At 43.4% G+C, this 26,219-nt stretch overlaps 1 protein-coding gene across 1 annotated transcript; it reads right to left on the bottom strand.

Annotated features, from left to right (window-relative positions):
• Nucleotides 1-16,660: 16,660 nt before the first annotated feature.
• On the bottom strand, nt 16,661-20,493 carry LOC110288151 (cystatin-C). Its single transcript, XM_021154584.2, has 3 exons — nt 20,159-20,493; nt 17,761-17,874; nt 16,661-16,979 (listed from the first exon to the last, which is right to left on the bottom strand). The coding sequence occupies exons 1-3, from the start codon at nt 20,381-20,383 to the stop codon at nt 16,896-16,898; spliced, it is 423 nt and encodes a 140-aa protein (XP_021010243.1). The 5' UTR covers nt 20,384-20,493; the 3' UTR covers nt 16,661-16,895.
• Nucleotides 20,494-26,219: the final 5,726 nt, after the last annotated feature.

Genomic DNA, 26,219 nt, shown 5'->3' with positions numbered 1-26,219 from the left:
CACCTCTTAGCTAAAATGTTACAAAAAGGTGGGGGGCTACAGAAAGGTATCAATAACAAGTTCAAAGCAGCGTTTCACACAGTAAGCTCATTATAAGTTCAAAGTAACAGTTTTTACATGGCCTTGCCTTATCACAGTACACACCCGTGACTTCATCCTTGGACCTGAATGTTTTTCCTTGTTTTTCCAAAACACAGATTTGTTTCAAGCCTATTTCTCTTTTTAGTGTAATTATGAAAGCTCATTTAACTTCTTACTCTGCACTTTTTACTTACTATTAGGAGTAGTGGACACATTCTATTCTTGATTTTTACTTTATTACATCTTTTTAGCAAAATAACTAAGACAATCTTTTAAAGATTTCTTCCTAAAATTAGTTGAATTAAATCAGGAATTCTAAAAATTATTAATTCATCTAAATAGCATTAATTTGTGAAAATTCATCTTCATGTTTATCTGCAGGAAACTTGCCCAATAGGGTGGGCTGATGTCCAAGAATTGTTAGACTATGTACTAGTGAATGAAGAGACAGATTAATAACAAGAAGCAATCCTGGGATGAAGTTTCTAGGGTCCTTGCCTCTCAGAGCTCACCTATTGTAGACCATGTAAAAAATAATGCTGGGCCATTTTCAGGAAAGTTAGCCTCTAACCTTTTGCTTTTCCTAAATGGCTCCTGATAATATTCATGCTCTATCTGTAAAGGTCTGGGATGGCCTCCCTTCTTTGGCTGGGAATCTAGTATCTCAAGACCTAAGTCAAGTGTCTTAGTCAGGGTTTGTTTTCCTTCACAAAACATCATGACCAAAAAGCAAATTGGGGAGAAAAGGATTTATTTGTCTTACACTTTCACATTGCTGTTCATCTCCAAAGGAAGTCAGGACAGGAACTCACACAAGACAAGAACTTGGAGGCAGGAACTGATGCAGAGGCTGTGGAGAGGTGCTGCTTACTGCCTTGCTTCCTCTGGCTTACTCAGCTTGCTTCTTATACCAGCCCAGGAATGGCACCACCCACAATGGGCCCTCCCACTTGTGATCTCTAATTGAGAAAATACCTTACAGCTGGATCTCAGGGAGGCATTTCCTCAGAGGAGGCTCTATTCTCTGTGATAAATCCAACTTGTGTCAAGCTGACACATAAGACCAGCCAGTACACCAAGTAAAGAGTGAATGTCACCTTTTTATAAGAGCTCTTACGACTTTGTAAGAGTTCTGGCTCACTAAGCTATATTGTGGTAGGTGTTGATTTTCATTCATTCTGGGGTAGGAAGCATTTCTGAAGTGCCTATATCTGTTTCCTGGCACTGGAAATCCTATATTGGTCTTATAGGAAAGTTTTAGTAGCTTCTCAGAACTTCCAGAACCAAAAATCCAGAAAACACCAATAACAAAAAGAATCTGCATTGAGTAAAACCAAATTGCCTGGTCTTCTCTGTGAATTGGTGACACCAGGAAGCCATCTTCAAGATGTGCTATGTGTTCCTTAGTGACTTGCATCTGGGTCTATGTTTTGGGGCATTTTAAACCATCGTATGGAGCTTCAAGCAACTCCCAAGGGGATCAGAATATCTTAAATGAATGCTAGTTCTGTATCCCAGGAGGGCTATCTTAGGATGCTCTCTCATGAGTTCCTGTGAATGGAGGAGTGCTTAGCTCCTGAATCACATTTCAAGAGGTTCGGAGAATATCTCTGGCCCTGTCTTACCTGCTGGCTCATGTTGCCTCATCTTCTTACCATCCTACTTCCTCCATCTTTTCCATTCCTGATCCTGGTTCTGTGGGTCCTGCTAGATGTATGATCAACTGTGTGGTTTCTAAGCCACTTGTCCTGTACTTTCTGCTTTGCATTCCTTTAGAGGACTCTCAAATAGCCCTTTTATCCCTTGTGTCTCCCGTATGCTGAAACATAAGATGGAATCCAGAATCCATAAATGTAAAAAAAAAAAAGAAAAGAGAATATGTATAGTGCACAGAGATCCCTGACACAGGTTGAAGACACAGTATAGGATTCTGTGTTTTGTGTTTTTATTTGTGTGTGTGTGTGTGGTCTATGTGGGGGATAGAGGACAACTTTGAAGAAATGGCTGTTTGGGTTCCCGAGATTGAGCTCATGTCATGAGGTTTGTGCAGCAGGCATGTTTACTCCTTGAGACATCTCTGGCCCAGATTTGAGGATTCTGGAACATTCAGCACCCACATCCTTGGCCCAGATCTTCCATCTGTGGCTTCCTTGATTCAGTGTTCAAGTGGCTTTGTGTTTTGATTATTTAAAAAATGAATCCCACAGAGACTTTCAGCAAATTTGAACTAAAAAGAGGGCAATGGCTGTGTGTACTGATGGTAAGAGGGAGTTAAACTATAAACACAAAGGTATGTGAACCCCCAACTGGAGCTTCTATTTCTACCCCCTAACGTTGCCCTCACTTCTGGTTTGTAAATGGCGTATCCTCTGCCTCAGCTGTGTTCTGAGTGGAAGACTGGTGCATTTAGGGGATGCTGTTCTTTCTTTTCTGTCCAAGGGCTCAGAACTGGCATTTCCATTTCTCTGTTATATTTGTTTATGCAGAAGCTAAGGTTTCTATTTAACTTTGGCTCTGTGTGTACAAAGTGGATTTGAGGAAGGTTAGAAGGAGGAGAGAGGGAAAACTGTTTTCTAATATACATATGTTCCTCTTTTGAATGTGTTTGTTGCTGCTTATAGATTTCTCCAAAAAAATGGCATTTTCCAAGTGGTGGTGCACATTTTAATCCCAGCACTCAGGAGGATGAGGCAGAAAGGTTGGGAGTTCAAAGCAACCCTGAGCTGCATAGGAAGACTCTGTCTCAAAGAACTAAGGGTTGAGGGAGTAGTTCAGTGGTTGCTTGGTTGCTGTTGGCATCAGATCAAGGCCCTGAATTCAATATCTAGTAATGCACAAAAGATTAAAAAAGTCTTTTCTTCCCTTCCATAAGTCAGCCTACCGAAGCCAAAAGTCCTGGACCTTTCTGTACACAGGCTCGTGTTTACTGTGTGGACTAGGAGGCACTACCAGACCAGTTTCTCTTTTCCTCCTGAATATGATTTTCTTTTATGAGCGCTTAGATGCTAAGTAACAACAGTGTCAAATCTTTATTTTAAACAAACAGTTCCAAAGAGTTATGGTGCCACATTTCCTAGATAAAATATAGGTTTCATTATAATAGAAAACGGAATACTTTTACTTTAGCAGAAGAAGGAGGCCAGTTATTGCACCATAGGTTAGGATATTCTACAAAGAATTTAATATTTTTAATGGTTACAGCATCAGAGGCAGTCTCTTAAAAATCTTCCTCTATGGGACATGTTGATTCTTAGTGAGAAATCTCTAATATTTGTAGTCTAGTGCTTTTAAACCTCTGTGATTTTCCTTACAATAAATATATTTACATATTGGACAATTTATTTTCCAGAAAGTGAAGTAAATATCACTTTAAATCTCTTGATATTCATATGGGTAATATGAAATAAAATTATATATTTCAATTGAGAAAAAAAAAAAAGAAAACCCAAATTACATAGGCTTCAGCCAGCCATGGAATTGTGTCACATTCTTGGGGTGAAACCATTTCCTGTTTAGCTTTATGAGAGACCCCTGTGCTGATGATGTTTCTATGCAGGCACCAACAAGACCCATCTCCCTTAGGCTTTGCTCTACATCCATAAGCTTCCTCAAGCCTTGCCTGGAGACTATCAAGGAAAGCTTTAGATAGGTAGTGACCAATATCTGAAACTCCTCAAAACCTGAGACTTTTAGTGTCCTGATGCCACAGTGGAAAATTCCAGCTCTGACTCATGTGATAGCCATAGCCAAAATGCAAGGTCACTAGTATTTGATATTAAGTTACCCTCGTGGTATGAATATTAGGGATGTATGAGATACAAGTGAGTTTCATTTTTAAACTTAGTTTCTGTTAGGTTGAAGGAAACCCCTAAGCACTCCAAAAGGACAGGCCCCCTGACAATGTCTAAGTTGACAGCTTGAGCTCAGCTTGGGCTGGACATTGGCAGGACACACAGGAGGATTGCCGGAGGATACTTTCAGTGTTCCTCAGGAACCTGTGAAAGCTTTGTGTTTGCCAGGAAAACCCACTTCCTTATCTCCCCCTGCTCTGGTGGATGAAGTACCTGGCTTCCTATTGCATATATACCAAAGCCAGTTACCCTCTAGACTCCTTTGGACCCTATTTACATACACTTATTCAACATCCCAAAGCCTGCAAGAGCTTCCTGGTTCCCCTTCTACACCCCCCTGCACTAGGCTAGCTCCTAGGCTGTTCCAGTTTATATGTCACTTCCTGCTCCCTTATTCGGACAAAGGATTTTCCCCTGTACTTCTCTATTCTCTCTCTCTCTTGTAATTCTCTGCCGCTGTTCTCCCTTCTCTCACAGATAGCTCTAGTCATGCCCAGTCTGTATATTTTTCTCTTGGCTGTGGACTCTTCTCCCTGCCTCGGGATGTTCTCTCTTCCTTATTTACAACAAAAACCTTCCCCTTGGATCATGGAGTAGCTATTTTGGTGGCTTCTTTGCAGTATTCTCACTTACACTGTCCATATCTAAGTTTTCTTTTTGTTTATAAAGCCATAACGATCTCAAATCCATAAAAAGACTTGGTCCTAAGCATTGGAAGTAAGTAATGCTTAAGCTGTTTATAATTAAGTTTTATGCCATTAGCATTTGCACAATTAGTCATGCGGCATTTCTTACAGCTTGGATGCTTTACTCAACTCACGATAATGAGTCACCATGCTGGCATTTATAGACAGAACTCCTTCATTATCCTTGCTTTGCCCTGGTGCTTAGTGCTTCACCCTAGCAGATTAGATATTTATATCATTCCCCACTGCCTGGATTCTACTCTTTTCTTCTTAGAATTGAATGCAGAGCACCCTGGCCCACTTTCCATGTGCCTCATCTGTTTCTTCAGTGAAGGCACTAGGAGAGCTTTGAGGATGTCGATGGTCCCCCTTTTTTAGCTTTATTAGGGACCACTATGCTAGTGACATTTCTTTCTATGCAGACCCACAGATCAAATTCATTTCAAAGTGTCAAAATTTTGTTTATAGCTTTAAAAAATGTCTCATTAAAAATCCTTTCCAGGTCTGGAGAGATTGCTCATTGGTTAAGAGACCACTATGTGGTCTTCCAGAGGCTGGGTTCAATTCTCAGCACCCACATCACAGTTCACAACTGTCTATAACTCCAGTTCCAAGGACTCCAAAACCCCTCACTCTGACATACATGCAGAAAAAATACCAATGCAGATACAATTAAAAATAAGCAAATAATTTAAAAATCCTTTCCTTCTATATTTTGTCTAAATACTTTCTTTTTTACTTATTTTTTTTAAGTTTCATACAATATATTTTGATTATTTCTATTCTCACAACTCTTCACAGATTCCCCCTGCCTCCCTACCCACCTAACTTCATGTTCTTTCTCTCTCTTAATAAGAACCTACTAACACACACACACACACACACACACACACACACACACACACACACCATGGAGTATGTTTGAGGTTGCTCAACTACTCTTAAACACAGAGCCTGTCTTAGAATGTGGTTGATATATCTAGTGCCATTGAACAAAAGTTATTTTCTTTCTTCCAGCATCTATGAATTGCAAATAGTTTTTCAGCTGGGATTGAGATTTTTGTACCCAATTCTCCTACTCCACGCTAGAATATGCTCTGGCTTGACCTTTTGCATGTCCTGTGCATGTTGTTACAGTGTCTGTGAGTTCCTAAGTGCATCAGTCCTATTGTTTCTGGAAAACACTGGGTTTTTTTTTTGGTGGGGGGGGGGGGGTTGGAGTCATCTGTTACCACTAGCTCTAACAATCTTTTTGTTTATTCTTCTGCATAGATCTGTGAGCCATGAGGGGAGGGCTGAGATAAAGACACCCCATTTTGGAATGAGTCCAGTTGTCAGTTTCTGTGTTAATTATTATATACTACAAGAAGATGCTTCTCTAGTGAGAGAAGAGCCATGTACCAATCTCTGGATATAGCAATGACATTAGGGGCTGTTTTATTGCTCTCTGTGTGTGTGTGTTCCATATGAAGTCTGAATGATGTGTTGGGAAGGTGGCATCTATTGGAGATGAATGCCTATTCCTAGATGCACAGCTTAATTTTCTGGTACTGTTTATGGAATAGCTCGTATTTGTTACCTTATGAGCTTGCTGTAGTTTGAATATAGCTTATGTCTGCCAAAGTACATGCTGAAACTTAATCTCCATTCTGAGATATTAAGAGGCAGAACTTAGGCAAGCAGTGGTAGACAATTTGACATGCTTAGGAGAAATCCTAGATAAAATGTGAAAGAGAGAGAGAGAGAGAGAGAGAGAGAGAGAGAGAGAGAGAGAGAGAGAGAGAGAGAGAGAGAGAGAGAGACTAAGTATTCATGTGATTGACAAGTCAGTGAATTACCTTGAGAGTGATCTGCTGTGCAAGCCAGTTTGCTTGCCTGGTCTCTGGAGCACATCTGTCTCTCCATATGAACTGCTTTAGGCCTCTGCCATCAGAGGTGCTATCCACTTGACCTTGTGTCAGAACTGCAGAGTGAAATAAACCTTGGTTTTACAATATACTCTGTCTGTTGTGATGTTACTACCAAAAGAAAGTGAAAAGGCCAAATTCCACCAGGATTTCTAATGAATTCTGGCATTTTGGCTGCTTCCCTGGTAGAATGAAGGAACTTACATTTTGATTTTGGCTCAGAAGGAGAAGTGCCAGAATATATTCAGGCCTGGGGCAGCTTGTGAGCAGAGCTTGCTCCATGACATCCCAGATTCATGGATGGATCTCAGTGCTATATCCTCTCTTTGAGGTTTGAGTTTGGATCTCATCTTTTAGGAAGTGTGTCATGTATTTGTCATTGGAATTGATGCTGATGGAATTATCAGGCTCCCAAACTGGCAAGTTTGGGCCCCAGTCTTCCATTATTTGGAAACACAACTTGGTGTTAGTTCATTTTCTGTTGCTACAACGAAATATCCAAGGGTAGGAAACACAGTTTTGGAGGCTCAGGAACATGGCAACAGCTTTCTGTTCACTTTTAGCAGGAACTTCATGCAGTCACACACTGAATGCTCATCTGAGTGGTTGCACGAAGAGGGAGAGTCAGAATGGTGGGTGGGTTGATCCCCTTTATAAGAGCTCCCTTTGTGGTAACCAGCCCACTGGAGTTTTTCTCACAGGAACTCCGTTTCTCTGTGATACTTGAGCCCCATGAACTAATCACCCAATAAAAGTGACACTACTGCCCAATATTTGTAAACTGAGTCTCACTGTGAGTCTCGGTGGGGACACACTATAGCCACATTCTAGCAATGAAGTTTAGTTGTTTGTCCTTCTCTGAACCTCAGTTTTTTTTTTTTTTTTCATTTTGTCTCCCCGGGCAGTTGAAACTACAGCCAATCATGCACTCTGGAGAGTGGTGTGAGATATTGGTGTGCCTCTTACTGAGCAGGTAGGAATGTGGACCTGGGAACTGGTGAGAGGGATTTGTGTTGACTGTGAAGAAACTATTTTATCACTTGATCCATCTGTAGGGGCTGGAGTTTTTAAGTGACACTTCTGGTCAATATATTGCAGTTTTTAGAGATCAGAGCAGGAGGCAAGGGCAGCAATGGATTCATTGGAGTTAAACGCACTGGAGTTGTAGCCTCACTCTTATCTCTTAATCTTTTATGTTTTGTTAATCTCAGCTTCCACAGCCACAGAAGTAGAATCCTTTGGCCTTTCTCCCAGGAAATTGTTTTAAAACTAAAGGTGATTTGGTGAGCATGATCCTAATAGAATATCCATCAGGACAGATATTCTATAAAAGCATCTGTGGTGCTTATACCCATTGTTGATTACTGGGAAATTGTCTCTAGTATATCAAGCATGGTTATAATAATGATCATCAGGTTGGTGGCAAATGAAATGATCAAGGATCCAAAGTACCTAAGCTGCAAGATGGGTGTGCAGAAAGGTGCAGGAGTCTGCAGTTTTTATGATTCAGTCAGCACTGGTATCCTGGGATGCTGTGAGTTCAGGTATAAAAATAAACTTACACATTGTCATATGGCTTTGAGTTCAGATTTTTTGGTCTAGTTCAGATTGATGTCAGAGATCAAGAAAACAACTTCTGGACAATTAAACCTTACCAGTCTCTTTGAAAGGCTCTGTGTTGGTCACCTCTCTGCTGTGACAAAATATGCACACGTGCCTTAGAAAGAGGGAAGACTTGTTTGACTCATAGTTTCAGAATTTTCAGAACTGACTGCTTAGTTATGCTGCGTTATGCTGCTTTTAATGGTGAGGCAGACTATTTTGGCTGGGAGTTCCTGGAGTAAAGCTGTAGAAAAAGCAAAAGAGACTGGGAGAAGAGAGAGAGAGAGAGAGAGAGAGAGAGAGAGAGAGAGAGAGAGAGAGAGAGAGAGAGAGAGAGAGAGATTGAAAAGATTGCATACTGAAAAGTTCCCACCCTTTGCTGACCTTGTTCCTCTCCTGTGACATGGTTTGATGCCAAATTTAAACACTGTGTGATCTTTCACAGCACCTCGTAACTGTTGGCTAATAAAACATGCCCACCCTCATGTCCCCTCTCCAGTGTCAGAAGGGGTTCTGAGCTCTTTCTTTATTAGAAGACAAATTCAGTTTCATTGGAAATAAGGCACCAGCAAAGCTGAGAGCCTTAGAGCTTTCCTTCCTGGCCACTCCATTGGCCCTTACAATGATGCTCTGTCCTGAGAGTCGTATTTGCAGAGTTGCTTTTGGGATATTTCTGCCCTAAACCACAATATGTCCACAGTACACAATGTTCTCAGATATTTCTCTCTGATGTTTTTGGGTAGTGTTTACTGCTCCTAGTTCTAAAACATTTTATTTAAACTTGGCCAGTGTAACCATTGTGGTCTTTTCCCCTTTCTTAATGGCTCTACAGGCCTGGACAATGGCTACTTTCTCCTGGAAATGATTCCATTCAGAGCCCTTTTTGGATCTGTTGAAGAAGCAGTTTCCATTAACACAGCCAATTTCCACTTCTTTAGCCAGTGTTATTGAGAGACTGACCTCAAGTGTCCAGCAGTGGCACTTGTTTTGGAAATGTCAGACAGTAAACCCATGATGGGGCTCACACTTCCTCTTGAGGGACCAGACACAGATTCTGTCTGTTTTCTATTCCAGGCACATCAGCTATTCTTTTTTTTTTTAAGTTAATTTTGTAATTTTTAATTTTTAAATTGTTTTATTTATTTGCATTCCAAATGTTGCTCTCTTTCTCGGTCTCCCTTCTCAAAATTCTTTCCTCTTTCCCCTCCCTTTTGCCACACCCCCCACTCCCCCCTCACACAACTACCCACTTCCACATCACCCCCTCCAGCATCCCCCTTCCCTGAGGCATCAGGTCTCTACAGGATTAGGAGCATCCGTTTTCAATGAGGCCAGCCAAGGCAGCCCTATGCTATATATGTGCCAGGGACCACGGACTAGCCTATTGATGCACTTTTGTTGGTGGTTTAGTCTCTGGGAGCTCTCATGGGTCTGGGTTGTTCAAAGCTCAAATGCCAGTGGATCAAAGACCTCAGCATAAAACTATATGCACTGAATCTAATAGAAGAGTAAGTGGGAAAGAACCTCTAATGTCTTGGCACAGGGGAAACTTTCTGGAATGGAATACCAATGGCTGAGGCTCCTAAGATCAACAATTGACAAATGGAACCTCATGAAGCTGAAAAGCTTTTGTAAGGCAAAGAATACTGCCAATAGTACAAAATGTCATCCTGCAGATTGGGAAAAGATCTTCACATCAACTATTCTTATCCAAGCTAACATCTTTCTCAAGTGCCATTACAGAACTGAAGCCTATTTCTCCAATGCCACAGGCAGTGGATCCAGTGAAGAGATAACTGGGAGACTTATTAAAATAGAAATATCATATTTCTGGGTGGGTTTATGCCCAGACTAGTTACTCATTGATTTCAATGCTGGAGTTAGACAGACTTGGTCTCAAACTAGCAGGCACATTTGTGGTGAGTTAAGGTCTATGATCTAGATAAGGTATGAGGAAAGGTCCCAAAGAAACACTTACCCCTTGGTGTTTGTGTCAGCAGCTTAGAGCAGGTAAAGAATTCTCCTTTTATCTTAATCTTCCCTGTATTTTCTAAGTTACACAGTTATTACTTTATCAAAAACAAAATAATACTTCACTGCATTTTTTGGATTCAAAGAGTAGCTGTTGGGACCCAAAACAGGGTGATTTAAGTTGAGGGCTAGGACAGGAGATTGGGTGGGTGTTAGAAGCTTCTTGGAGTTGCTTCCCCTTGGACATCCAGGTGAGGAGTAGATGTAGGGAGAGAAGACCTTGTAGTGAGTTGAGAGTAGAACAGTCTGTGGGACTTTAGGATTCCTGGGTTAAATGATCTGAGATAATTGTGGCAAATGCTTCATTCAGTAGAGTGCACTTCAAGTTAAAGACCCGAGTCTACATAGTTGTCAGGAGCCAACAAGGTAATAACTAGCAGGTGGTTTTCTTGAGATGACTTCACCTTAGAATAAAAATCTACAACAGAGCTCCAATAGGCAAGGCCCAGCAAAAGATTGTTTTAGGAAAGATTGCTATTATTATATGCTTTTCCTGTCTTACTACATAAATAACAATCTCTAGGAATTAGCCCACCCTTTTGAGAAGATTTCACACACACACAGGACCAGAGACATTTGGAACAGAAAGAAGAAAGAACAGGGGAAGGAGAATCAGAGATAGACCTTGTGCAAGACTGCACATTCCAAGGAAAGTGACCCAGGGCCGTAAGACTTACTTAAGCACCTAAGAGAAGTTCTCTCACAGAGATCTCACCCTTTGTTCTTAAGTTGCAGCTTGCATTCATGAAAGCACTGTCCTGTTGAATTTTGTGGTGGTAAGTTACAGCTAATAAATCTGAGAAGCAGAGATTGTCCCATGTAACACTTGGCCCATCCACTTGTTTTTCTTCTTCTAAAAATAGAGCTGCTGTGCTGTGGCTTGCCCCAGCACCACTGAGGGAAGACTGGTTTCCATCCCACTGCAGCTGGGTGAGGCCCAGTGAGGAATGTTTCACCAGAGATGTGAGCAGAGCAAGTGGGGCAGTGAGGCTTTCAGCACCCAGTACTTGCCCTGATATCATCTGGAGAATTTGTTCTCTTCTCAACAGCCACTGCAGAGCTAGTAGCCAGGAGGGCAACGGGAGGGACTCATGTTTGGAAGGTGTTGTTCCTAAGAATCATATTTCCTTGGAAAATAAAGCAGAAGCAGCAGTGCTTTGGAATATGTCCAGATTAGCTTAAAAAAAAAACAGTTAAAGAGGAAAAATAAAAACTGAAAGGAAAGAGCCCTGCTCTGAGAGTTAATGTTCATGCTTCAGGTTGGCTCGGACGAGGCACCTGGGCTTTCCTTCCCTAGGTGTTGCTGTGGAGGACATGGGGTGTGTAGTTAATAGCCACACTTCGTAGTTTTAAATAAATAGAGTAGCCTTGATAATATACAGGGCCATGTCCAATTAACCAATAGCCTTAAGAGCAAACACTGGGACTCCCAAGAAAAAAAGGCATGGTGACAGATGTCCATAATTGTGGTCTTCAGGATGCTAAGGCAGGAGAGTCCTGGGTTTGAGGACAGGAAACTTAGTGAGACTCCAAAGAAATGTTCTCTGGCTTACCTCATTTAACACATCATGGGACTCCCAGTGTAGAAAATGTCCTTCCCTACTCATTCAGAACAGGGCAGATGAAGAGAGAGGCCTAGAATACCCAAGATACAACTTGCAAAACACTTGAAACTCAAGAAGAAGGAAGAGCAAAGTGTGGACAATTTGCCCCTTCTTAGAATTGGGAACAAAACACCCATGGAAGGAGTTACAGAGACAAAGTTTGGAGCTGAGACGAAAGGATGGACCATCCAGACACTGCCCCACCCAGGGGTCCATCCCATAGTCAGCCACCAAACGCAGACAGGGGAAACACCAGGGCCAAGAAGTGGGAGTGGGTGGGTAGGGGAGGGGGAGTGGGGTGGGGTGGGGGAGGGTATAAGGGACTTTTGGGATAGCATTTGAAATGTAAATGAGGTAAATACCTAATAAAAAATTGGAGCAAAAATAATAATAAATAAATCTTTGAGGAAAAAAAAGAGTCTACAAACCTCTTTCCTTTGTTGGGTTCTTCATTTGGTTTATCAGCATTGGCATTAAATCAGATTTCTTTTCCCAATTGCACTTCTCCACATAAGTTGGCTGGCTTTTATGCCAACTCAATGCAGGCTAGAATCATTTTGGAAAAGGGAACTTCAATTGAGAAAACACCTCCACCAGATTGGCCTGTGGGCAAGCCTGAGGTACATTTTCTTGCGTAAAGACTATGGTGGCTTGTATGAAAATGGCACCCACAGGCTCACAGAGAGTGATAATATTCAAAAGGATTAGGAGGTGTGGCCTTGTTGGAGGAAGTGTGTCACTGAGGATGGGCTTTGAGGATGCAAGGGTCCAAACCAGGTCCAGAGGATTTTCTCTTCCTGTTGCCTGTGAATCTGGGCATAGAACTCTTAGCTTCTCCCACACCATGTCTACCTGAGTGCTGCTATGATGATAATGGACTAAATCTCTGAAAGGGTAAGCAAATCCAATGAAATGTTTTTGTTTTGTTTTGTTTTTGTTTATATAAATGAGCTGCTGTGGTCATGGGATCTCTTCACAGCAATAGAGCATTGGCTAAGATGATGATTGATGTGTTTATGTCAGCACATCTCTCCGGGTGGGTATTCCTGGAAAGGAAGCTGAGCAAATCAAGAGGAGCAAGGCAATAAACAGAACTCCTCCACAGCCTCTGCATCAGTCTCTGTCTCTAGGTTCCTGCACTGAGTTGCTGCTCTGACTTCCTTTGGATGATGGAGTACAAACTGTAAGGTGAAATAAAACCTTTCATCCTTAAGCTGCCATGGTTATGATGCTTTATCACAGAAATAGAAATCTTAACTATGGGTGACTGTGCATATGCAATGAATCTTCAACAATGTTCTCCAAAAGAGGGCCCTCGCATTTCCACACGTGGGAAGTGGGGATGGAGATGGAAGAATGGAAAGGGCACGGGAGCTCATGTTCTTTTCCCAGACCCACCCCATACACACACTTCACCTGTCCACTTTGCATAATCATAAATGACTTTGTATTGTCTTTTGCTATATTGCCTTTCACAAATACTGCTTTCTTTTTTTCAAATCAAACGTTTGAGGGAACCATACATTTGAGCAAATCTACAGGGGTCACTTTTGCAGTGTCACCTTCTTGACTTGGTGCCAGTCACATTCTTATAATTTTCATAGTATTTCTAACTTTTGCATTAGTTATGGTGCTCTGTGATCTAAGGTTATAACCTTAGATGGAACTGCTATAATGGTCTGGATGTTTAGTTTTGTCAACTCGAAGTGAGGAAGAATCACATGGTTAGGGAGTCTCAATGAGGGATTGCCTAAATCAGGTCATCCCATGATATTTTATCACAACTGAAATGAGACTAGTACAGTACTATGTAATATTGGGGTTGAACTTGGGCCATGTACATGATAGACAAGAATTCTATCACTCAGATACATCTCCAGCCATTTCTAAGTCTTTATTTTGAGGGAGGTTCTCACTGAGTTGTCTAGCTAGTTGTCTCACTAGTTGACTAGCCTTGGACTTGGACTCCTCCAACCTAAACTTTCCGAATAGCTGAAACGACAGTTTTGTGGCATCAGGCCCAGCTTGACAATGTCAACACAGCTCCATAGGTTGACTCCTTCCCAGTCTTGCTAGACCTCCTCAGGTCTCCATATCTCTCTGGAACATGATATTGAAAATAGGCCAATGTGTCATCCCACAATGGATTTTAAGTTTCAAGTGGGAAAGCAGCCTTAATCACTTTTAATCATTGAGCCATCACTCCAGCCCTAGGTTGTTTCTTTTTCTGTTATGAATAGCACAGCTAGAAGACAGCATGTACAAGCTTGAGAGTACAGTCACTTTATGCTGTTTATCTTGGATATACAAACAGGTGTAGAACTGTTAGCTTATGGGATGCTTTGAGGATATGCCAAGCAGTTTTCCAAATCATTTTCACCAACCTCACCAGCTGAGTTGGGGTTCCTGTGTGTGAGTTTCTCTTTTTTCAATGACACCATAAGTATGAAGTGGGAAGAGATGCTTTTAACTGACCTTATCCTCAGATTTATGATAAGCATTCATGTATGTCTTAATGTATTGCCTATCTTCTTTTTTTTCAACAAATAACTTAATCAGTATAAATTATTTTTAAATATAAACAGAATTCATATGCATCAAATTGCATTCATTCCCTGGCATAATGTACCTCCCAAGCAAAGTAACACAAATGAAAATACATGACTGTAAAATACATGTTAATGGCAAGCCACCATTTTCCAAGACCATAATTTTTACAGAAATATAGTAGCAGAGAAAAATCAATGCACACATTTAACATATACACGCTAGAGTCAATCCAAAGCTCCAGGTAAACATAACACTGATGCTTATATGAGCATAAACACAGCTTGGTCTGAAACAGGATCTGTGCAACAATGTGATTGTGTGAGCAATGACAAACATAGAGACTGAGATTCATGAAATGCCCGTGTCCTAAGCTAACAGTCAAGAAACCAAACAGGAAGCCACACACCCTCCTGCAAGCCAACTTCTTCTAAGGTCAAAATGTGAAGAGAACTCGGGGATGCAGGAATAAAAAATGAGCTAAATTCTTTTTGCTTTAAATTGCCTATCTTCTTTAGAGATATAGCTATTGAAACTTTTAACAATTTTAATTGGGTTGTGGTTTTAAAAAATTAAGTTGCTAAATTTAAAAATGAGATTGTCTTCCATTTTCTAATGGTAACATCTTTTTAAAAAGGAAGGTTTTTTTGTCTATGTGGTATGTGGGGGGGATCTGTGTGTGTTTGGGATTTTTAGCTTTTTTTGTTTTCATGTTTGGGTTTCTTTTCTTTTCTTAAGAGGGACAGACTATGAAATTGGTGAAGTTTGTGAGGCCTGGGAGAGATGTGGGAGGAGGCGAGGGAAAGAAAAGAATATGAACAAAATGTCTTGTGTAAAAAGTTTTAAAAATAAAAATACAAAAAAAAAACAAAAAAATATTTTGAAAAAATAGGTTATTGAAGTAAATTCTATGAACATTTTGGCTGGATTAATATTTACTTATATAATAAAGTTCATACATTATACTGAACTATACTATAAAATGTCCAGATAACAATAATTAATTCTCATAAATCCCAAGAACTATTGCGAGGTGAGTATAGGAGGTGACACAGGTCACAGAACTGGGGCAGGCAGCTTCTAGATGTGCTGGGTTTCATGCTTTAGTTGACACACACACACAGTGAGAAAGAGAGAGAGAGAGAGAGAGAGAGAGAGAGAGAGAGAGAGAAAGGGTTTGAGGGAGCACTGTAGGTACTATTGCTGTGTAATGACTTGCCTTCACTCACAGATAAGAAACATTTTAACCTGCTTATTATGTTGTGGATCAAGGTATCAGAAAGACCCAGCTAGATAATGCCTGTTGTCCCCACATGGTCCCATGGCTTTGGGGAAGATGGGCTTACCTTCAGAGAAGCCCTGCTTCCCCTGGGTTGGGTCTAAGAAAGCACAGCAGGAACTTTGCATGTTTCTTGGTTTTGCTCTAGCCTACCATGTTATCATCTCACTTTCTCCATGAGCTGATGAGTCACACACCATCCAGAGTCAAGCAGCAGAGATACAGACCATACACCTGAACACCAGTGTATTTCAGGACCAAGTAGCAAACCTATCACAATATACAGTAACACAGACAAAACATGTGCACACTTTCCTGTGGGCAGGGCTGTCCAAGACCCTTACTACTGTGCCCACCATTCTGCTGAAGACCCTGGGCAATAAGGACACGAACTCTCCAACCTTGCCTAGACTCAGGTCTTGGAACTCAAGACCCTCTACTTGATCCTTCCCTTCTCTCACCTCAAGAACATTAATTTATCAATATCAGAGGAAGAAGAGCCTGCCTTACAAGGCCGGAGGAAATAGGCCACTAAGGAAGAGAGGGTCTGCCTCCCCTTCGGGCTCTGCTTTGGCTTTTACTGAGGGACCTCTATTGCCCTTTAGTGTTCACACCAGTGGCCTGAAGACAGCTTCCTAATGCAGCTCTGATCTCCTTTGTGATTTCAACACAGGCCCCAGTAGCTTGGCTACTCCCCTTTACACATTGGATGACATGGGGATGGACACTGAGCAATAGGATGTGAGGACTTATATTTTATACAACCCTGTAGCCTCCCCAGATCTATGCAACCATGACACTAAGGTGATGTTATTAACTAAAACTCCCTGCTTGGAAGTTGGAATTGACCTATGTCAGTTCCATTTGGGTTAAAATCTTCCCTGAAGCTGCATGAAGACTTGTGTTATGTCATGGCATAGAAGGGCTGGGAGTATCCCTGACACCCCATAAACACCAGTGACCCAATAGTATAGGAGTGGTGCTGTCTGGGTTCTGGGTTACACACACACACTTTTCTTGTTTTCTGGGTTTCCTTGCTGCATTACCCTGAGACAGAAACAACTCAGACAGAGCCAAAGGATTCTTTTTTTAATTGAGCAAGGTATGACAGGTACTGCAAGAAGAGTGGAACCAGGGGACAGCTGTTCAGACGCGCAGAACCTGCCTGCAGCAGCTCCTTTACTGTCTCCTGGTACAAACACACTGGCAGTGCCCTCCAGAGCTGGAGCACCCTTCTGCGAGATGAAACACTATAGGGAAGAAGCACGAGTAAGGAACAATCTGCATGATGCTTCTAGACTCAGCCCTTAGGCATTTTTGCAGCTGAATTTTGTCAGGGAGTGTGTGCCTTTCCAGGGCACGCTGTAGATCTGGAAGGAGCAGAGTGCCTTCTGCAAAAGGGAACAAAGAGAAACAATCAGTGTGTGAAGCTACAGCAAAGACAAACACCCACTCCGGGATGACGGAACAAGTGTATGCAATGATGGAAGCGAAACCCTTCTCCCTTCTGAGTCCCAGGACACTTTGCAGGGTGTGTTCATCCCTATTATGGGACGGCATGTGTCCCCTTTCCTGGCTCCACAAGAACATATTCTTCAGCCCCAGCACAGCTTGTTAAGTAAGGAGTAGCCTTTTAAAGTGTGGGAGCCTTAGAGGTCAAGGCAGTGGAAAAGGCTCAGGGCCCATGAACCCTCTACCTAAGTACTAAGAGCGCCACCAGGAAAGAAGCACGGGCAGAGGACACATCTCTAAACGTGGCAAGGTATAGGGAAGGAATATAAGGGAAATGTAGCAATCACCACAACCATGGTGTCACAACCCTGCAGACATGGCAGAAGAGGCACAGAAGACTTCAACCATTAAATAGGTTCTGTTCTCTTTCATGTGGTCTTGGCAGGTAGCTCGGGTTAGGATTAAACAGAGCCTTTCTCCCCAGCAAGAATACTTGCAGTTGCTTCTAGCTCAGTAGGGAATAACTGAACATCAATACCCCAATTCCCAGGATAAATTAATTCAGCAATTAATCATGTGCAAATAAACCCCTCCCCTATAGGGATACACATCTGCATTGGCATGAACATACATGTGCCCAACACCTGTATCCATTTATGAATCACCATTAGTAACACTTTTGCCTGCACGATTGCCCTTAGGCTGATATTAAGTACATACCCTCATCAGATGGGGCTGGTCATGGAAAGGACAGTCAGTCAAATTTGTCTGGGACTTGGTACATGTAGTTCGGCCCATCTCCACATCCAAAAGATAGTTTACTCCAGCCACGAGCTACAGTGAGAAGAGCAGGATTCAACAGTCCAGTCAAGTGACTTCCACACAGCTGCCTTCCATCACAGACCTGAAGTGTTTACCTAGGACTTATGCCTGGATTCATAGGCAGCCAGAAATCTCACCCATAGACAAGCGCCCCAGGCTCTGTTGGTAATTCTTTTATTCTGAGCAACTCTGACAAGTTGTCATATGTAGCTGACTAAGAGGAGAAGCAGAACACAAAAGGCAGAAGCTAGCACTGACAAACCTTTCTGTGCATTGGGAAGGAAAGGATCAGGACTGGGGAAAGAGAGCCAGGGTGTTCTAGGAGCCTAGGATTGTTCTCTGAGCATAAGCAAAGGCTCTGGGCTGCAGTGTGGGATTAACTCAATTCTGACTGTGGCTCCTCAGGCTCAGACACAGTAGCACTGGAGGAGAGACAGACCTTCCCCATTCACCATACGCAGCCTAGAGAGAACATATTTACCTAGGATTCCTTCCTTTCAGGGACAAGAGGACATGGGATGCTTCACACACAGGGATGTTTCAAGTCAGAGGGAAGACAGCCCTTAAATGTCTTCTCCTTCAGAGAGATTCTCCAGAATTTTCTCAAGCATGTCATTTCCCTGTAGGTCTTCCATTTGCAATTTAAGAATAGCACTTATCCCTCTCCCCATAATGGGGCACACCAGACCAACTTGTCAGAAATGTGAAGCACAGACTGAGGGACATAGGTGGGGGGTGGAGTGGGGCAGGGCTCTGTGTACTGATTGCCCCGCAGGACCAAAAACATAGCTCTTGATTTGGGAGAATGTCCTGATTTTCCTACCAGTTAAATGAGACCTGCAGACCAAAGAACCTATAACTCCCTATGCTTTGCTCCATCTGTTGCCACAGTTAAGAGGTACACTGGCCATCAAGGTCCAAGGGAGCTGGGAAGTGGAGTTTTTTGAAGGTTGATCATAGCAGCTGGAGAAATAAACAGAGCAGGATTTAACTCGTTTGCATTTTCAAGAGAAGGTAGAAATGAGCTCTACACACTGGCATACAACTCTCTGTGGCCTAAAGTCTGGGCCTCCTTTGGGTCAACTTTGGGGCTTTAGCAGCTCCTGTGGCTAGCTCCTCTGTCAGAATCTAAATCTAAGGTAGTCTCTCCATCTACTCAGTGGGTGGAGGGTGATCTGAGCTATTTTGGGGGTAATTAGCAAACCCCCTGAGGGATATCCTGAGGATATTCCAGAGTCACAAGTAGAGGGAAGCAAGGCTTCCTAGAACAGCTAGACAGCACCTTCTGAGAAGACCCAAGGGGACCTGCCTGGTGACCTGCACCAACATGAGTCAAGAAACTCAGACACCAATCTACACAGTTATGTGTCTCTTAAGGATAGAGGCTCCTTTTGAGAAAGGTGCCCTGGGCACACTGTGTACAAGCTAATAAGGCTGCAGCATCAAAGGGTCATTTACATGTGAGGTTCACCCCATCACAAACCGAGTCATGGCTGAAGGGAGCCTGACCGTGTGGTACAGGACTGATCACCACAGCTGTCTGGACCATTCCACATTGCTATGAAAACAGCAAGGCAGCGCAGGCACTGCTCAGAGAAAAACAGGCTGCCAGACTGGATAGAAATGGCCCTTGCTAGGAGAGTCCATAGTGTAGACCAGCAAACTGAAGCTTTGAGTGAAGGAACTGAGTGTTTGTGGGTTCCCAATTTTCCAAATGGAATCTTGGGTATGTAGAGAATGTCCTTGTTTTCTGGAAGTGTTGACTCTGAAAGTATACACAAAAATAAGTGACTATAAACACACACCCAGGTACACGTGCTCCTGAGTAGAGCAAAGAGATTGGAACATGGCCAGGTGTTTACTGGAAGGATGGGGTGAAATCTGCCCGTCTGTCAGAATAAGTTTCAAGTAGAGCGATTATTCAGTGAAGGCAGCTGTGAAGCCTATTTATCCTTCTCCCAGATCATTAGCAGTTGACATTGACCCCAGGCGGCTAAGGGAGGTGAGCTCCGCCCAGGGAGTGTTTGGCCTACATCTTTAGTACCTCCTCTCGGTGTCCTTTTGGAAACAGAGCTAGAAGGCCCACCCGCTGGGCTCTTCTGAGTTCCAGAATAAACAAAAGATGAATGCTAACACAATGAGGAGACCTGAGAAGAAAGGAAGGGAGAGGACCGCTCCCATAAGAAGCACAGGTGTTGACTAACAACTGTAGATGCAAACCGCGCCCTAACTAGGGGTGCCTGGGTGGGAGCAGCCTGGAGACATCCGGAGAGCAGGGGACAGCGGGGACACGTACCTGCTTACGAGCTCTCACCACCTGTATGGCGCGGCTGTGGTACGCATCGTTGTTGCCCTTGTTGTACTCGCTCACAGCGAAGTCCAACGCTCGCCGCACGCCTTCCTCGTTGACATCTGCCTCCTCCGGGGCTCCCAACATTCGCGGGCCTTGCTTTGGGGTCGCCGCCCAGGCCACGGCCAGGACGGCCAGCAGGAGCAGCATTGAGCGCAGCGGGCTGGCCATGGTTGGCTAGGACAAAGGGATAAAGGTCCAACAGGACTCTGAGTTGGTGCAGAACAGAGGCTGCTCCACTGAGCGACTTTTACCCAATTGTTAGGGACCCGCCCTCCTCTCCCGGCTCCTCCTTTTCCGGCGGCCACCCTCCCTTTTCCGTCTGCTCCCTAGCCCTACTCCCGGCCCCGCCTTCTCTTCGGAACTGCTCCGCCCTCCCTCTGCTTCAGTCAGCTTCTAGTGTGTTATTGCCTTGTAGGTTAGATACCTCTTAAAGAGCTGCCCAATTCCTGTTCCCACTTCCTCACCCATCCCCTGCTGAGCCTCCCCTCCCCCATCCCTGCCCCCGTCCCTCCCTTCCTTCTTCACTCTTAGCTTTCTGTTATTCCCAGTTCCTCTTTCTTCTGGGCCCTCTTCTACAGCCTTCCCCTTTTACTCCAAGTTCCCTGTTTCATGAAGTGTGGTTTCACCAGAGAAGTCATTGCTCTCTGGACCATAATATGCCTGTGACATCTGAACCCTGTTTCTCCAGAAAGGAAAAGGGCAACGAGTCTTTAATTTCCTGGATCTTCAGAGTTCAGCCTAGATCACTTGATGGAGAGCAGGGTCACAATGTGGGAATGCTTGGAGCAGGGCCATTATTTCATTTTTCTGAAGGCCCTGTCCTAAGATACTTGTTAAAGGAAAATGAATTGATCTTGGGGGAGTGGGGAAGTGTGCAGCATTCTGTGTAACTACTCATTATCCTTAAAGAAACCGTCCTAGGCTTCTTACTAGACCAGGCCACTCTAGGGCCTGGAGACACCACAGGAGGCCAAGCCCCCGAATGGACAGTGTAACAGGCTGTCCAGTATATTCATCTAAGATGAACCCGTGTGTCTTTTATGCTTCCTAATAGACAGGTTAAAAACTACAGTATGAGGCTGGGTATGATGGCTCATGTATTTAATTCCAGTACATGGAAGGCAGAAGTAGGTAGATCTGTGTTCAAGACCAGCTTGGTCTACATCTCTGGTTCCAGGCCAGCAAGGGCTACACAGTGAAATCTTGAAGAGGAAGAAAAAAAAAAAAAAAAAAAAAAAAAAGCAGGGCTACACAGTGAGACCCTGTTGTTAAAAAACAGACAGACAGACAAATCAGTGATAACAAAACCCAAACATTGAATATTTTAATACATTTTATTTAACCTATCAAATGTAATTTCAACATATAATAATAACTCTTAAGAAAACAGCTTATATTCCTTAATGTGTATAGTAATCCTTTAGAGTCTGTGTATATTTGTAAGATTTAGGACCAATGTTCACTCAGTCTGACCCCACTTCCCACATCTGCTAACTGCTGATGCTGGTGGCTATAATACTGCATAAGGTTTAAGCGCTAAGGCTTAATGTTTGTACTAGTGGTAGTATGGGAGGTGATCAGTAATTAAGATCAGATGATTATAATGCTCTGTAGAAAGTGAGATAGGGGGAGCAAGAGATGGGTGCCAGTAGATATTAGTTGAAAGATCCTTTGGGATTTAAACAGTCAAGGAGTTCCACCTAGACCAGGGAGACAGCACCAGTCAGAAGGAATGACCCCTGCTTAGGTGATGAGGTCCAACAGGGCTTTTCTGTTTAGAAACAAGGAACACTGGGAAGGGGTAAGTTTACATAAGCAGGGAAGGGGTAGGGCCAGGACTCTAACTCTGGCAGCTGTGTGGATGCTGGAGGAAGGTTGGGGGTTGAGGGCTATGGGACAAGCTAGGGAGAGGGCAGGCAGCTGAGGATGAGCATCCAAGCACCAGGTCTGTTCTGGTTGCTCCCCTAAGGGAGCCTCACTGTGGGTCTGGTGCTTTCCCCCTGATTGGAAGGTTACATAGTGTCCACTGACTTACCAGGAGTGAGGTATTGTTAACATATAAGAGTTATTTTATGTGTATAAAATAATTTCAATGCGTGCACACAAATCCAGCACATGTGTCTGACCTTATAAAGTTCCCTGGTGCCTTTGTGGTCCTGGTTGGTGCCCACTGGACCCTTGCCAGCGCATCTGTCCCTGGAGCTTCATTCTTCTGTCTATTCTTGGACTTCCTGTAAACATGCAGTGAGAGCCGTGTCTGGCCCTTTGGGTCAGAAGCACCATGAGGTTCCTTTGCACTGTTTCCTTAACCAGAGTCTTCGTTCCCTTTCTCTTCAGGCAGAATATATGCTCAAGCGGATACTGTGTAGGCGGACACACCCTCCAGCTCAGGATCAAGCAAGCCCATGCTCACTATGCACCGCTGGGAGTGGACAGGGTAGAGTAGAGTTCTATGCAGATAGCTGACATTATTTCTTCTTTCAACCCCACTCTCTTAACGCTCTGTACTAGAAAATGACTCTGTGACAAATGAGCTGGTAGTGAAGGTATCTGGTTTTGAGAGGAACACTGGAAGTCCCTGCACTCTCAAAGGATACAAAGAAGGATTACGTTGGGGGCGGTAGGTACTGGTAACTTAGTGTCATCTCTGCTCTGACCTTGGGTCTGGGCTCTGGATTAGACCCTATCAGCAGGAATCTAACAGATACTAACAATGTCACTAATGAGTATTTATGTTAAGGATTAGAATAGGGGACCATGAGGCATTGCTATAACCTAACCCCACTATGAGTAATAATGTTCATGTTGCCCTACAAGGTAAAGCACCTGCGGCAAGAATAGCAATTGTCATTTGTACAGTGGAAATCGTTAAACACTTGTATGTGATATTTTCCTAGATAAATAGGAAAGGGGAGGCAGACTGACAGACAGACTGGAAAGAGGGCTGCATCTGGCCAGGTCTCTCTGAGCAGAATGCTGGGTAGACATTGGATTTTTCAGGGGCTCTAATCTCAGGACCATTGTTTTACAGAGAGTGAGTTGAACCAGGGAGAGCCCTCCTTATCCCATCATTTCTCACTAGAAAGAAGGTCCAAGGTGGACTAATGTGGATGGGAGCATGTTGGAGAGAAGTGATATGCATGTTGACATCTGTGACCATACTGCCTGCCATATCTCTATTATAAGGTTGGCTCAGATTTATTTGAGAGAGTAGGTGACCTGTGAGTGGTACCCCTGATCCCCAAGGGTCAGACACCACAGAATTGTATTTTCCAGAACTGTAAGGACAGCTTCCAGTTAGGTGCAGTAAGAGGTGGAAAGTGAGACAACTCTTGGGCAAAAAGTCTGCTTATTCTTCATCTAGTTCCCCTGGAGGCAGGGCTGGAAGTGGCAAAGAGATGGCAGGCTTCAGTGGTCACAACTCAGCAAAAGAGCAGTTTGTGTCCTGGGGCCTGCAGTTTCGAGATAAACTATTGACATTCCAGACATTCTGAGAAAAGCAGGAAGCCAAGAGCTGAGCCACAGGGCTGCATGCAATATAAAGTAGTCTACCTGTCCGGGAGAGAAACTGACTCCCTCTGACAGAGGAGACTCAGGGAACCCTGTTCTCTGCTTGTGTGGCTGCTGATTTCTTGATCTGAATTAGAGGGGAGATGAAGGGGTGATAGAAAGCCTCTGTAATAATAAGTGGATATTCTCTGGATATGGTGGGGCAGGCCTATAATCCTAGCTATAGAGGAGGCTGAAGCAGGAACTACATAGTGAGAACCTATCTCAAAACATAAAGTAAAAAGAGTGTCAGAGATGTAACTCAGTGATAGAGGGCTTACTTACCATGTGTGAGACACTTGGTTTAATTCCAAGTATCACACATAAACAAACAAACAAACAGTGGGTTGAAATGACGCTATTTTTAGATCAGTGGCTAAACAGATAAAACACCACCAAGTGTTGCAAGAGACAAGATCAAATAGGTTGAGAGTTGAGATCCTGAATATTTAAGTCTTGAGCTCTTAAGAATATAGCGTCTATGGTTGCTGCTTAGAGTGATCAAGTCATAGGTTTTCTGATCTCCTTCTTAGAATAGGAGAGGCCGGGCGTGGTGGCGCACGCCTTTAATCCCAGAACTCGGGAGGCAGAGGCAGGCGGATTTCTGAGTTCGAGGCCAGCCTGGTCTACAGAGTGAGTTCCAGGACAGCCAAGGCTACACAGAGAAACCCTGCCTCAAAAAACCAAAAAAAAAAAAAAAAAAAAAAAAAGAATAGGAGAGCCTGAAGCTTCCCTTAGAGAGTGCCTGGGGCTCTTTGAGGTTGGGCTCTAAAGTCCCCTGTGCACACACTTCTGTATTTTCTCCCTTCTCTCTTTTTCCTGTTACCAATCCATGGTGTGATGGGTGCTTCCAGGTTGTGTGCTCAAGCTTCAGTGCAGCGTTAGGGCTGGGGTGGCATTGATCCCTCGTCACTGGAAACTGTGATGTGTTCCATGTAGACAGATGTGGGCGAGCAGTGCCTAGTGTTTTCTATGTGACTGTTTTACAACTCACAGGAAGGTAGATACTGTCTATTCTGCTAGTCTTGAGTTCAGGTTGCTTCTTATTCTCAGACTATTTATAAGAGTAGAGGCAGGGATGGATTTGCTGCAGCCTAGTGGAGAGGCATAGTGAAAGGACTTCTGAGGACACAGGCAGCTGCTGACTGGAGCAGCAGGATGCTCCACCCATTTTTCTGGGCTTCAGCTTACAAGCTCCCACCAAGAGGAAAACAGAATGGCTGGCTTGAGGTGAGAACTCCCTTTCAAGATTGACTCCCAAGTGGTCAGAAGTTCTGTCTAACCCACAGGACAGGCTGGTGGTCGGCCTCTCAGTGCTGTGCAACTGAAACTTACCCCCTTTAACAGGGTGTCAGAGAAAATAACTCCTGCCCTATCTCAGACAGAGTACACATGTGTTTTAACCACACTGAGATCATGTGGAGGTTATATTTCTAATAGTATTTATTTTATTCTTTTGTCATACATCTCATCCTAATCATGGTATTCCCCTCCCTCTGCTCACTCCCCCTTCAGTTTTTCCCCAAGATATCTTCCACCCCCACCTCAGAAAAGAGCAGACCTCTCAGGGACATCAAACAAATACAGCATAGCAAGCTACAATAAGACCAGGCACATACCATCACATCATGATTGGATAAGGCAGCCCAATAGGAGGGGAAGGGTCCCACAATTATACAAAAGAGTCAGGGACAGTCCCTGCTCCCACTGTTAGGATTTCTATAAGAACACAAAGCTACTAAACTATAACATATATGTAGAAAACTTCAATTAGACACCTTCAGATTCCCTGATCTTGCAAGTTCCCATGAATCAATTGATTCTGTAAGTCTTGTTTTCCTGGTGGGTCCCAAATCCCTTGGGTTTTGGTAATACTACATCTCCCTCCTCAGCAGGACTCCCCGAGCTTCTCCTAATGTTTAACTGTGGATCTCTCCATCTGCTCTCATTAGGTGCTGGATGAAGTCTCTCTGGTCTCTTTGATGATGTTTCTGCTAGGCTCCCATCCTAGCACACTCTGAAGGCAGGACATACTGTAGGTGGAAAGTTTTTTTTTCTTCTTGTTTTGTTTTGTTTTAATTTATTTATTTGTTTTATATGTGTGAGTACAATGTAGCTCTCTTTGGACACACCAGAAGAGAGTATTAGATCCCATTACAGATGGTTGTGAGCTATTATGTAGTGGCTGGAAATTGAACTCAGGATGTCTGGAAGAGCAGTCAGTGCTCTTAACTGCTAAGTCATCTCTCCAGCCCAGTTTGAAAGTGTTGTGGCTGGGTTGATGTCCCAATCCCTCTACTTGAGGCCTTCCTTGTTGATGGTCAATTCAGGCTCCATGTCCCCCATTCCCAGGAGTCTTTGCTAGGGCTATTCTCATAGATTCCATGGGGTTTCTATTGCACTAGGTTTCCACTTCACCCCTGAAATGCCTCCAATTTCAGTCATTTCTCCCGGT

The sequence above is a fragment of the Mus caroli genome, unplaced genomic scaffold (genome assembly GCF_978045245.1).
Source record: "Mus caroli unplaced genomic scaffold, Mus_caroli_1 scaffold_2, whole genome shotgun sequence".
Taxonomy (NCBI): domain Eukaryota; kingdom Metazoa; phylum Chordata; class Mammalia; order Rodentia; family Muridae; genus Mus; species Mus caroli.
Note: the sequence above shows the minus strand (reverse complement) of the source record. Positions and strands in the feature narration are given on the sequence as shown.

Bases quoted from the DNA above. Each gene is read 5' to 3' on its own strand.
- LOC110288151 (XM_021154584.2), bottom strand. From the start codon at position 20,383: ATGGCCAGCCCGCTGCGCTCAATGCTGCTCCTGCTGGCCGTCCTGGCC. The intron at 17,875-20,158 runs GTACGTGTCCCC...TTCTCACTGTAG, and splicing joins TGGTGAGAGCTCGTAAGCAG to CTCGTGGCTGGAGTAAACTA. The intron at 16,980-17,760 runs GTATGTACTTAA...TCCCTTTTGCAG, and splicing joins ACCAGCCCCATCTGATGAGG to AAGGCACTCTGCTCCTTCCA.